Genomic DNA, 14,855 nt, shown 5'->3' with positions numbered 1-14,855 from the left:
AAAGTATATTAAATGACTATTTCAGCTTCTTACTGTTCTCCAGGCCAGTCAGCAAAAGTTAACTGACCAGTGGCCAAATGGCCATAAATTACAGTCTTTACATAGACCATCTACGTGGCTATCCTTCAGCATGTCTCTTGCAGCTTGTTCCAACATGTAACAATGCAAAGTATATTTAAGGTTATGCTGTTAGTTGTGCTCAGGAATGTAAAATAGCCGCCATCTAAGAAGGCATTTAACAAAATTAATCACAAAACATATACCTCAGATACGTGTATAATTTGCAAGTCAGAACAGCTGTGGAAAAAACTTCCTTCTGAAGTAATTATAGTGTATATTTGTTGTTAAAATCAAAATAAGGATTTTTGCTGTATTTGGGATGTGGATGAGAAGATGAATGAGATCATAAGGAGAATAAACTGGACATGGAGAAGGCAGGATAATATTATAGGAATGAGGCAAGAACGATGATAATATAGGGACATAAAAGAGGAGAAGATAAATTTTAATGTTCTATAACAGAGATAATAATTATATAGACTTAGGGTTGAGGCAAAAATAATAGGGATGATGTTTGACTAGAGAACAGTAATAATATATTATCACATTCACATCTTTATAAGTAGGCTTGTGGTAAGACAAGAGAAGATGGGTATATAGGCTGAATATTTTAGGATGCATGGTAATAGAGTAATGAGAAAAAAAGGGAAAAGAGAAGGATAATGATAAAGGGAAGGTGATAAGGGAAAAGGATTACATGATGAAGAATTTCCATAAGGAAAACAGATTATTGTAGGCAATTCAAACACAAGCCATCAGTGAAACATTGATTTTAAATGTTTAAAAAAAAAAAACCACACACTAATTGTGCCTCAATTAGGAACTTTGGGGGTTATAGCTCAGTTTTATATCAATGCATGTAGATTTATTAACCCTTACTTAAAATTATATAATAATGGCATATTTTAGCATCAACGTGAAACCTCCCAGGGCTATTTTATGAATGAAAAATATTCGTCTTGGAATGTTAAATAAAAGAGAAACAAAACAACAAATAAGAAAAGATTACCTTGTTAAACACTTTATCAAAGTTAATTTCTTTTCGTAAAGCAGTTTTCGTCACATCATCTGGTTTCAGTGCCTGTTGATAGAAAATAAGTGACTAACATATTTTAAGTTCGATAAACTTGAAGTATAAGATTAACATATGTGCAGTTCAGCACCTGTTTTACAATATGTAAGAGTACTTTTGTACAATTACTCTACAGTAAGGGAGAGATCAAGCAACTCTTCTATTCCCATTCCCTACTGAAATGTCCGGGAGACTACAGAAATTTTTCCCATGGACTCATTGAAAGTAGATAATCCTCTCACATCCTGCCCACTTTCTAGTGAAATGGACGGGACAGAGGGCCTGATTCAGATCCGGTCGCAAGCGCTGTGCGCTCACAACCGGGTCGATGGTGGGCCAGTGCGCATGCGCACGACGGAGCCAGCTCCGTCGTGCGCATGTGCGAGACCCGGATAGCGACGGGCAATCCGTCGCTCTGGGTCTCGCACCAAAGGGGGCATGCTGTCGATGTTGAGTGACAGCACGCCCCCTTTGGTGGGCGGGCCGGGGGGGTGGCTGCCCCGACGGAGGCATTCCCATGAGAACGCCTACCGTTTGGGGGCGGCCCCACTGACATCACAAGTGATGTCAGTGGGAGAGCTTTCGGCTCTGTTTGAGCCGAAAGCTCTCTGGGGCTTGCAGCCACGAGACCCTACCACAAGGGTCTCGTCGCAAGCCAGATGGTCACGATGGTCTTGACCATCGCGGCCATCATCCTTGCCGCTCGCATTAGCTGTGGGTGGCAACCCACAGCAATGCGAGCGGCCAGGAGGCCGCTCCATAAAAAAAAAAAAAAAGGATACCCTGATTCAGAGCAAGCACTCTGTCAGAGCGTCCGGCTCTGAATCAGGGCCAGAGTGAGAATGGGTTGAGAACCCTGAAAGCATGCATTTCAAAAAATGTGGGTGATGGAACATTTGGTAGAACTATGTTACAGTGTTGGGAAAGAAGTATTCCAAAATACCTGTCAAGGAACTTACAGTCAATTACTTCATGGTCTGCATTCTTTATGAATCTTTTATACACCCAAGTGTCAAAACTGTGTAGCTTCCATTAAAACAAAAGTTAAATTTGTAACTAGAGCTAAATCTTACTCAGAAAAGCCTATACAATTGCTTACAGTACTTGGTAAGGGTGGAAAAAAGGCACAAACATCAATCTTCCATACATTTTAACTGTGTTGATCCATTGGGAAAAAAAACAAAGTAAAGTCAATTTATCTTCACAGTGTGGAAAATATTCTTCTTTAGCCCCCAAAAATGGCAATCTGAGGAAATTCCATGACCACCTCTGGTTTTTATAAAGATACCAATTTTAATTAAGATTGATATTAGTAGGAAAGGTAATACATCCATTGTTTTAATTTGGCTGGTGAACTTCCCATTACCACCTCATGTGGAAAGGAATTCCACAACTTTACCACCAAGCCTTACAGTAAAGGACCACTCCCTAGTCTCATACTGAAAATATTTTTCTTCCATTTGCAATTAATGACACTTTGGGGGTAATTAAATTGTTTTTTTTTTTGCACCCATTCGTTATGGATGCCCAACAAAGCTATTCAAATGGTGCTCTTATAGAGCACAAGTGCCGTGGTTATCACGCCCCAAATGCACCGGGTTTAGCCGTGTAAAGTGGCTAAACCAGTCTAAAGTACTGTGTAGCGTACCCAAACAGCAGTTTGGGCACCACAACAGCTGACTTTTTGCGAATTTCTGCTAGCCACCTCAGGATGGTGCAAGCAGAAATCTGGCTCCCACAGAACTTGCGCCCAATCGGAGCAACAATTTAATAGATCTATTGGGGGGCCAAAAAAATTTGTCCTCTCTATGGACTATGGTATAAAAGGCTTGTTAGACAAGTTTTTGTATCCATCTTCAGCATATTTAACATGTTAATTATTTCATCTGGAAGGTGCCTAATTCCCCAAAACAAAACTACTTTGTCTATTCAGTCTTTATAGTTAAGCCTGCTTATTCTCCCCCCTTTTTTATTTTTAACAGACTGTACTCCTCTGAACCTGCTCGAGATGTACTATGTCCTTCTTACAGTGAGGTGACCAAACCAATACCTCATATTCAAGATGCTGTCGAACTAGTGAAGTATATAATGGTAGCACTATGCAGGCATCATGACTTTACTTCCCTTTTAATCTATTTCAGGATTTAATTTGCCTTTGCAGTGACTGCCTGGTACTGTGTATTGTAATCAGATTTTGGTAAACTAGTATTTATAACTTTTATTAATCTATAATTTCACCAATTATATTCCATTTATGGCTTAGTGTAGTTATTACTACAAATGAGTGACTCTGTTCTGAACCTGCCAGGAAAGCCGAACAAGAACCACGCCACTCATCTCTAGTTATTTTACCAGAGAAAAGGTATTTCCAGCTTGCACCTTGAGGTTTTCCTGCTCCCTGTGTGGGAAAGAGCTGTGTAATGAATGCTTACTTCACTAAAGCTAGGTATGGAATTTTTAGACATTAGATTAACAGTCATTGGTCACTGGTACACCCAGTGAGGGGCAAAATGGTGGTTTGAGATGTGTTGTGTGTAGAATATGAGATATAAGGTATGTTTTATGGGCAAGAAGTATAAGAGGTGTTCTTGGTTAAATCAGGTTCTAAAGGGTATATGGGTTGTGTATTTAATTAGTGGATATTGTGAAGGTCTAAATGGTTAGTTGAGACATGGTGGGATTTGAGTGTCTTGTGAGTAAATCTGGAAGGTACCAGTGGGATCAATTCTAAGGACATGCGGTGCATCTTTATTTGGATACTTTTTTATTATTTTAGAATGAAATATTTGCACATGTGACCCTTGAAGTGTTATCTACAAAGAAAGGACTAGGAAGCAGGCTAGCAGTGGCTAAGCTTGAATGACAAAGACAGTGCTATAAAAAAAAATAATAATAAAAATAACTGGACCTTTTTTTATTAAAGGGAGAGCGCAATACACAGGATGAACACAGCATTGTACTGTAACAAACATTGCCAAAGAAACAAGTGAAAAATAACCTAATTAACGTTATAGAACTTAATATAAAATGACAGAAAAGAAAATGTATACATGGTCATACAATGAAAATTGAGATGTCAAATGACATGGGGGCACCAACTCTGAAGGGAAGGTTAAGAAAAAGTAAGAAGGTTAATAAGAGAAACAAAGGGCGGGTAACTGACCCTTCAAACTAGAAGTTAGGGGAACATGTTAGTAGGAATCCCAGAGTGGGAAAGTCATATGCGTCCTGAATGTATTTGACTGTTGAGTCAAGATACTTGTGATGATGAGGGCTTTGGTCAGTTTCCAATTACCTGCTATGGAGCATTTTGTGGGATTTAGGATATGTTGAATTACAGATGCCAATTGTTTCAGTGTATCTCCTGGAGGTTGTGGTGTAGAAGACAGTAAAATGTACCAGAAGGGGTAACACACCCAATAATCAAGCTAATTGTGTGGCTGTCACAGGAAAAAAAAAAACCATCTTAAAACAGTGCCTCCATTTGTTGGCCACAGTAATCTCTGCTGCCCAATTATGCCAAAAGACTAACAGAATCAGTATAGGTAGCAAGGAGGCGAGTGGTAACTAAATACTGAATAATGGAAAAAAAACGTAAGATATTTTCTTATTTTCTGATGCAAATAAAGCTCTTGGTGAGTTTAGACCCTCTGTCTCCAAGGTCTTTCCTATGTCCTACCCACATTTTAGCTCATGTGGGTCTTACACGTCTTGATTATACCTTTGTACAGCATAGGGATTTCAGAGTGGTGGGCTGTCATAGTGTTCTCCGTTCCGGGATCAAAGTGTAATATGACAGAGTTGTAGGAACTGGTAGAAGCAAGTTCTTGGAAGATTGCAGCAGTCCTGGAGTGCTGTGAATTCTAGAAGGATCTCAGGGGACTACATCAGAAATAAATTTAAGAAATGTATCACAAAATCCTTGTAGACGACTTCTAGATTTCTCAGGATTTCAAAATGGTAAACATAAAAAAAAAGTATTACAGCCCAAGCCACCATGTTTTCTCTTCATGTTCTTTTAAAAGATGGTTCAGATGTATTAAATCACAAACATAAAGGATAAAAACTGTTTTGTTTTTCCATCAATTATTGTTAGAAACGAATCTAAACAAGTGTATATAGGTCTACTGTGATGTCTGTAACTGTGCTTGTATTCAAGCTGTGGGAGTTTCAGGAAATGTATTTCATTGTCAAAATGTCTAATTTTGCATAATGACAAACTATTAAATTCAAGTCAATCTAAACATGTGGCTAGTGGGTCAGAGATACTTGGCGGCACACCGGCAGCATGATACAGGATCTCCTAAAGGTGGTGGTGACTTGCTCCACCGATTATAATATAGATCTCTAAATAGAACACCAGCCTGAAGCTCAGTATATATATTAAATTGATATATATTTAAATAAGATTTCATGGCCGTATGCTTTATTGCAGAGTCTGAATCAATCACAAAGCACTTTTGTATCTATCAATTTTGTGCCATAGGTTTCAAGATGCCTAGCATAAATGGAAACCCTATTGGAGGCCTCAGGGCATCAGGGCAGGGGTCACGTTTGTCAGCAGTGTATATAAAGTCTATCGCTTACCTGGTATTTTCTGCCTCTTGGTTGCATGGGATAAATTCTACTAGGTGAAGATAGACCAATGCTGGCATACTTGCAGCTAATCTGGTTGTTTGGTACTTAATGAAAACTTAAAAAAATTCACATTCAAAACATATATGGGCCTATAACTGGCGCATATGGAAGGGTCCTGTCCCTCTTTGGGGGTGACAAAGATATCTGCCAAGGTGTTATCTTTTTTTCACTTTTTCCTCTTTAAGTACTGTATTAAAAAGGACTTGAACATAGGCATCAGGGGTCCAGTGATTTTCTTGTATAATAAAGCTGTAAGGCCACCTCAGCCGTGGGCTGAAGAATATTTTAAATGCTTGCTTGGGTGATTTCCTTTATCAAAATGTCCTTGTTTAAAGAGGTGATTCATGATTCAGTACTTGGAAAGATTGGGGCAGTTACAGGACCGAAGGATGTCCCTGACCTTCCTTCATAAAGCAGATGCTTATAGTCACCATGATCTGTGCTTTAGGAGCAACAATAATGGATATAGAAAATGTCCTGTATAACAACATTTCAGTCTTGATATCAAGGATGATCATAAATGAAATCCTGCCAGAAGCAGAGTGTGCCCAGGATCACATTGGAGATGCATCATAGCAAAATTTGTATTTTATTCCAGACCCACTGGAGCACAAGGAGAGCTTAACTACTTACCATGAATACAGAAACAAATTGATCTATTGTCACAGGGTGGAATTATCTGGTCATGAAATAACTAAATGTGTCAAGAATTTGGCATTTTAAATGAACAACAATTATTAGTAGAACACAATAAACACAGTGGAGCTAACACAAAAGGTGCAATGTGTACCAGCCAAAGTTGATGTAAGAGTTGGAGAGCCTGTATTAACAGTGACCTAACTGCGAAACATTAGGCAGATAGATGTAGACAAGTAAAACATCAGGGCAAAATGAGATAAGTCACATACAACAATGATGTTTTAAATGCCTATATGGGAGTTTGCCATTTACCCCTCTAGAAGAAATATTGGTGTAACTGTTAATGGGGTAAGTCATATAGTACACTAGAGTTTTTAATCATAGTGACATTCTTTTCCCATGTCCTATGATGGTGAGGAATGAGGAATCTAGATGAAGTCACATGGTGCATTAAAGGTGTATCACATATTAAGCACAATGCAGCCACAATGTGAAATGAGTACACAATAGTCTCGTAGACCGTAAACTATGCTGATCCAATGCCCTTATTATTCACTTACCTAACAATGAAGATGTCTGTCAGATACTATGACAAAATGTTGTAGCTAGAAATGAAAGAACAGTGAAAAGACTGTTATAGATCCATTGATGAGTCTAATCATATCCACTTGTCCGATATAGGTAAGGTAGTTTTCCAAATGCATCTTATTCGCACAACGATGCGAAGAGATAGCATGAGCAGCTTCTGCTGATTAAAATGATATGCAGTATGCTTATGTTCTGTGTGTGACTGCGGGTGTACCTGCATGCGAAATGCTATGTTACAGTGTCAGAGTCTGTAACACTGTAACGTAGCATTTCGCATGCAGATACACCCGTAGTCACATACAGAACATAGGCATGCTGCATATCATTTTAATCAGCAGAAGCTGCATATGCTAGCTATTCACATTGTTGTGCGAATAAGACACATTTGTAGGTAAAAAGATGCACGAAAAGACGCTCAGTGCGACTAGAAGGGCTGTTTAACTCGCCAGGAGGCTAGATGTATGTGGACCCATCTGTATGTAAAGATTACTCTACTCTAAGGGGGTAAATTTACTAAGATGGGAGTTCTATTTAAGAAGTGATGTTGCCCATAGCAACCAATCATTCTACTTCTCATTTATCTAGCACCTTCTAGAAGATACCTGGAATCTGATTGGCTGTTATGGTCAACATCTCCTCTTAATAGAACTCCCATCTTAGTAAATTTACCCCTAAGAATGTTGCCCTTGGCAGTCCCTGCAGGATTCAATATGAATTACCGCCGGCCGCAAATCCCGACAGCGGCAGGCCGACAAGGATGAAAATCCTGATCGTCCCCAGGTAAGTACTTACTAACCTATTCTACCCTCTAACCTTAACCCTCCCTTAGGGGAGCCTAACCCTAATCTCACCCCGGGGGTGCCTAACCATAACCTCCCCTTCCCCTAGCCTAAACCTAACCTCCCAGGGGGGGTGCCTAACCCCGTCCCCCCCGGGAACCATAAACCTAACCCTCCACCCCCCTGCGGCTATCCGTGCCCGTCGCCCGGCTTACCTTCGATCAGTAAGCCGGGTTTCTGTTTCCCCGCGTCGGGAAAATGACAGGTGTCAGGATTTCGACGCCTGTCATTTAACCCTTGCCGGGATTATACAGTCGGGAAGCCGGCGTTCGGGATTCCGTCCATCGGCTTCCCGACTGTTTCCCTCCCTGCATTACCATGTGTAGCTGCACTACTTGCTGTGACTGTAAGAGAAGGCATTCAGTGATCATGTTTGTGTATATGATATAATCGCAGAGTAGCAACAAGTATATATTTATTTCTGGTTAATGCTTGGATTATGCTCATTAAATACTTTAATCATGAGATTGAATGGACATTGGGACTGCCTTCATTATAGGTGTAAATTTTGTGTGTTTAAATGGTTTTATTGCATTGGTTGATATGTGCCTAGAAATGGGCTTTTCGGAATAAACACAACTTGAAAATGCAAAGTACATTGCAGTAAAAGCATAGGATGATAACCGACCTTCAGTACCCTAGAGGTGGTAGGGAAAATATGTGTGGAGAAAAGGGCCGTGAGCCCTTCAGCATGAATCCCTTTCCCCCTAAATGACCTCTTCAGCCCATTATCACATGTATATAATATAGTCCTGCATGTTAATACCATCCACCAGTGCTTAGTCTCACTGACATGTATGTCCATTGACGAATATGTGCAGAATTTGAACAGTTTTTTAAATACTCTTCGTTTTCTGGGGATAAGAACTACTTCTTGGCTGACACCAAGAATACAGTTAGTTGTGAGTACACTAATGTGTAATCAGCAAGAATGCCCCCAATTGACAAACTCATCCAATCATACGGTGCAAAGTTTTGTTCTCTGCAGGCACCTCCACTTTATCCACAAATCCATGTACTGCTCTAGAAACCAGGTACCGTATATACTCGAGTATAAGACGAGGTACCTACTTTTACCACAAAAAACTGGGAAAACTTATTGACTCGAGTATAAGCCTAGGGTGGGAAATGCAGCAGCTGGTTGTGCCCCCAGTAGTAATCCCCCCTTTCAGTGTCCCCAGTAGTAATCCCCCCCCTGGTAGTGCCCCCAGTGGTAATCCCCCCCCTTTTAGTGCCCCCAGTAGTAATCCCCCCCTTTTAGTGACCCCAGTAGTAACCCCCCCCTGGTAGTACCCCCAGTGGTAATCTCCCTTTTTAGTGCCCCCTGTAGTAATCTCCCCCTGGTAGTTCCCCCAGTGGTAATCTCCCCTTTTAGTGCCCCCTGTAGTAATCGCCCCCTGGTAGTGCCCCCAGTAGCCCCCCCCCCCCAGTAGAGAGAGACGTAATAAGAATAAAAAAAAAAAATCACTTACCTGAAACTCCCGCTCCTGGTCCCGCCGCTAACAGCTCCTCCGGCCGCTTTGCATGGGAGAGACGTCATTACTCATGACGTCTCTCCCATTACCCACTGCGGGAGCCGGAAGATGGCTCCCGCAGTGGGAGCAGCAGCAGCCGAGAGTCTGACAGACTCTCCGCGGCTGCTGATTACAGCAAACACACAGCTGCCGGCTCCGGCGGCTGTGTGTTTGTGCTGTGTAGCGCTGACCGAACTCTATCCGGTCAGCGCTACACTTCACTCGAGTATAAGCCGAGGGGGTACTTTTTCAGCACAAAAAATGTGCTGAAAAACTCGGCTTATACTCGAGTATATACAGTACATTTGTGCAAAACTTGTTATAAGCATTTGAGCTGCAGTGTTTGCACTATTTTCCTTCCTTTCAAAGACCACATTATAATGCGTAAGTCACACATAAATAATATTAATACAAAAACAAACAGAGATGAATATATTTTGGTATTACTACTAAAACTATAGATTGTAAGCTCTATAGATTGTAAACTTGAGAGCAGGGCCCTCTTACCCTTATGTATGTCTTTTATGTATGTACGTCTTTATGTATGTATGTATGTATGTCTTTTACAACCCAGTATAATGTTAATGTTGATTCAAATTGTAAAGCGCAATGGAATTTCCTGCGCTATATTAGAAACTGTTAAAAAATAAATAAATAAAATAAATAGAGCTGTACTCATTTCACATTGTGGCTGCATTGTCACGAGAATGTCAGATATATTTTTAAAGTCTATAATTTGAGTACGTGTCCAAAGTAATGGATCCCGCTGGTGGAAACAAGCTACTGTGCTATATTAAAACAGTATTATAATAAGTCAAGCTAGTTCATATTACAGATTTCTTCACTACGCATTTTAAAGTAAACTCCTAATTAAAATCGTATTAAGTGGATGGTTCCAATAACATTCCAACGTCAGTGTTACACTAATGTCTTTGTTCAGCGGGAGATTCTCACATATGTGGTCAGAACCAGGATAATACTGCCCTTAAGTTTCCACCTTCATTAAACTCAGCAGGAATTGTGGGGAGCGTAAATGCTGGAAATCAGTTGCATTATTGAATTGTATTGGTGATACAACCTTATTTAACTTACTGCTGTTACTTACTACAGTATAATAACAATTCATCATGGAACTAGCAATGTGTAGACTGCACTTTTTGTGAACGTACATTTCTCCTGCACTTTCAGCAAGTTGGAAAAACATAGAAAGTGTTTAACGCCAAAAAACGCGTATTGATAGTAATACCGCAATGGACTTGATCTACAATCAGCTGTTGTTATGACGGTTCACCAGTGGCTACTGAAGTAGAGAGGATAGCCGGGAACTGCACTACTCACATCAATAACACTTTCGGGAAGTCTAGACCCAAAGACTCTAAGGGGCATATTCAATTGGGAGTGGGGTGTACTGTGCGGGGAAGCTCCAGGTTTCATGCCCAGAGCTATTCAATTATTCTGCATTTGTCCAGCATGGAAAACCCTGGGATAACCCATAGATTCCACGTAAAATGATATCTAAGTTTAACCGGGATTGAAACCCCAGAGGCTTCATTGAACGCAGATTTTTCTACGCAAAAAAAATCAGCATTATGCACGGGGATGCAGGACCTAATTGGATAGATCCGGGCAGTCAATTAGCCACGGGGGTAAACCCCACTGCTAATTGAATATGCCCCGATCTGTGTCATTGTAAATAGGTATACAAGTCTGCAGGAACCTATTTTGCTTTCTCCTAGCCATGCTAAAGACTACACCTGATAAATAATCTGCTATTAGTTCATTATCTGCTTTGTGGATATAGGTAGCAGAATCTGCTAAACAGTGTGCAAAGCCATGATAACGGTGGTATACAGAGAACAAAGACAAGAGAGAGAGAACAGAGAGTGGAATTATACTGTAATCTCAGGGCTTGATGCACCTCCTCACGCATTTAAAACAAGATAACCTGTTTCTGAGTATGAAGTAGATGATTACTTATATGACAATTTAGGATATGCATGATTGCTGCAGTTGCATTGGCATTTAGTTTTCCCTACACACCAAATTCACAGTATTGATTAACATTAAGCAAACAATATTTGATCAGAACCTCTATTAGCATTACAGGGCAAATGTTTTACTAGCAGTGCTAATTAATTCTCAAACAATCCACAAGTTAAACCGAGAAGGACCCCATGTCCAGAATGCACACAGTTCAAGAGCTACTCTACTCTGACATCACCCGAAATGGTAATGTCTCCTTGGTTCTTGGAAATGAGAGCCCCTATATTCTGCTAAGTACAGATGTGTCCTTACTCATCTTTGCCGCCGCGCTATGCCGGTACACGTATGCCGTGAGTCACGTGCCCGTGAATGGGTACGCGAGTCTTATTTGCTACCGCGATCAATAGGATTACATGGTGCGAATGCTGCCGCTGCCTGGCGTATTGTGGCATACGCGGCAAATCACATGCTGCAATGTGTGCGCATATTTGCTGCAACAACGGACACGGCTGTATAATTGAGGTTATTAGGGACAAATTACATTAGTATGGACATATCATTTAAAAGGGTCTGAACAAGAGGTACACAGAAACTAAGACGAAGTGGGCACAAGAAAATGGCAATTATCAGAACCTAAAATGATCACACATAGTGATCATTAACATGTTAAATATTAACTTACTTTTTAGAAGATCTAACAGGCAATTTACTATGACCGTACCAGCTATTGCTCTTCAGATGGCCAGTCTCTCAGCACTATAGTGGCTTAATATTAATCTCACATACTACTGAAATCTATTTTATATAAAAGACTTCACAAAATCAGCTAGTGGATGTGGTTTGAGAGAGAATTACCAGAGATGTATACAAGAGAAGAACCCAAAGATGAAGTGAGTCACCAACTTAACAGTAATTATTAATAAATTACATTTGGGGTAAAAAAGCATTGTAATTGTTATGGTAATGTGTAATTTTTATGAAGGGTGACCATGCCACTACTAGTATAATACAGTGCTAAGGACCCTTTCATCTCAGACCATAAGAGACAAAAGATAAGAAATACTGGACAATCTGCAGTATTATGGATATAATTATTGTGCTTTGGTGACCAGAAAAGTACATTCGATAACACATGAAATATGTGCAATCCAGCAAAACTGTAGCAATCACATGGAAAAGCCAGATGTGGGGAAAACTGGATGTATCTGGTTTATTTTTTTTGTGAATAGTGAAAAAGCACAAGAGGAAAGACTATCTTCCTAAAATACAACATCTAAAGGGATGCCGCCGCCGGTCATTTGCTAAACAAACCAAATGAATAAATACTACCTTCATACCTCTTATTTCCAGCTGCAAGTAAATAGGATAGCTGTACCCATCTGCTATTACAAACCACAAAAGCTAACATGGTAAACTAAAATAGAATTGGCCCCTCTAATTAGCTGCACATCTCAGGAATTGAAGTTCTCATTCAAATTCATAGCCTCCATATGTAATTACATCCCATTTTACAGTCCACACACAATTTCACACAGACTTTCTCTCACATCCTCATGACATTTGGTCGACATTCCTGTGTGACTGGATCATGCAGCCAACCAAGAAACTCTGCAGTCTGGCTGGACCAAAGTGCAATATATAGCACCTATTCTTGTGTATCAAATGCCTATTTCCCTATAGATTGTAAGCTTGCGAGCAGGGCCTTCCTACCTATATATCTGTCTGTTATTACCCTGTTTTGTTCTATTAATGCTTACAATTGTAAAGCGCAACGGAATATGCTGCGCTATATAAGAAACTGTTAAGAAATAATAAATTCAATGGCTACTGTACATGCTACTAAAATCTGCTTTACCTTCAGGATTCCCTCTTCCAGAAAATACAAAAAAGATACAGAGCAATAATAGCCAGATGTCAGTCAAATCAGCCATATCAAGGTGAAAAAAAGCTTGGGTATGTCAACTCTCTGTGTAACAACTGTGATAAAGTGTATTCTGGTGACTTTTATACCTATGCCTTATATGAAATTGCATTTTATATTTTACCCTGTCTCTCCACTCACTAACACCGAGCAGTTCATCCTAATTTTCCTTGGTGATCAAGTCTGTATGATAGGTGGTGCCACCGTACTGTGACGTATTGGAAATGCCCAGACCTGAATCAGTTATAATCTGACATCTCATGAGTCAGTTTGAACACTGGCTAAATTGCTGATGGCAAGGTGACATGTATTTTCACAGTTTGAGCGGAGAATGATAGTGGGTGCCTGACGGATGTGACATTCCATTTCCGAAGTTGTGTGGTCATTCAACATACCTCAATCTACGTTGTCACATGTATACCAGGAATACCTCATGGAAGGCATTACCACCCACCGTGGACAGCGCAGTGACTGACCAGAATTGTTTGTGGTTACAGACAAGTGACAGTGACTCAAATCACATCCATTGCAGAAGGTACCAGACGCATATCCAGCAGGTCAGTGCAGCGTTCTTCAGCTTTCATGGGATATGGGGGCAGAAGACCCACCAGAGTGCCCCTGCTAACACTACAACGCCTGACACAGTACCTCAACCTGGGCTTGTGACGTCACTAAATGGACCCTAGAGAGCTGGCAACATGTGGCGTGGTTTTGTGAGTCACTGTTCCAGTTGTTTCGGGCTGATGGTACAGATCGTGGCGCAGACCTCATGAGGCCATGGACCCCAGCTGTCAACAAGGTATAGCAGTGTTCTCGGCAGAAACTTTTTCCAGTCGGGTGGTATCAAGTAGCAGCCAGGTCGGGGCCTTTGCAATAAAAAAATGTTTTAAATCCTGACCTTCTAATGATTTAAACTTGAAATAACATTTTATAGATTACTTCTCTTCTTAGAGATCCAGTCTGCATATTTTTCCTAAGCAAAGTCTGTATGATCTGGTCCCTCTTGTGAAATCAGCATCAGGTTATTTAGTGCTGGCACCACAGAATTTATTTATTTTATTTACAGCTCCCAGATACAGTATCTCCACTTACTGTCAGTGGCAAAACAATTTTTTTTATACAGCCCTGGATACTGTCCATGCTTTTATACAGGGGGAGGGATCTCTGCCCTCCAGCCTGACAATGCACCTGCACTGTGATGGGCCCAAGCTGCACAACCCGCCCCAATGTGTCGCATCCCATCGCACGGAAACCTCACTAACGTCACTTGTCCTTATTGCCGGTAGACACGGAGCATGAACATGTGACGTTGGCGCAGCTCGGCGTTACATCCAGCATCCGTGGCAACAAGGACATGTTGAGGGTGACTAGGCGACAGGGAACGCGGTGCATTGGGGCGGGGAAGAGTGCCGGGCAGTAAGTTGTGGGACGCGGCGATTTGGGGCACGGGGAAGTGCCTGGTGGTAGCTGTTTCTTGCCAGGTTTTGCGCCCGCAACAAACAGCCTGGGGAGAACACTGCAGAGTGCAGGCTGGTGGTGGTTCCATAATGGTGTGGTGTGCGTTCACATGGCATAGGTCCGTCTGAACACGTCATTGACCA

At 40.9% G+C, this 14,855-nt stretch overlaps 1 protein-coding gene across 1 annotated transcript in view; it reads right to left on the bottom strand.

Annotated features, from left to right (window-relative positions):
- SRFBP1 (serum response factor binding protein 1) overlaps positions 1-14,855 on the bottom strand; it is a 113,851-nt gene that overhangs the window by 36,454 nt on the left and 62,542 nt on the right. The window contains exon 4 of the mRNA XM_088475087.1: positions 1,070-1,141. Within this exon, the coding sequence (XP_088331213.1) occupies positions 1,070-1,141 (72 nt within the window). The remainder of the gene's footprint in view (positions 1-1,069; positions 1,142-14,855) is intronic.

Source organism: Taudactylus pleione, unplaced genomic scaffold (assembly GCF_031769625.1).
Source record: "Taudactylus pleione unplaced genomic scaffold, aTauple2 ptg000162l, whole genome shotgun sequence".
Taxonomy (NCBI): domain Eukaryota; kingdom Metazoa; phylum Chordata; class Amphibia; order Anura; family Myobatrachidae; genus Taudactylus; species Taudactylus pleione.
Note: the sequence above shows the minus strand (reverse complement) of the source record. Positions and strands in the feature narration are given on the sequence as shown.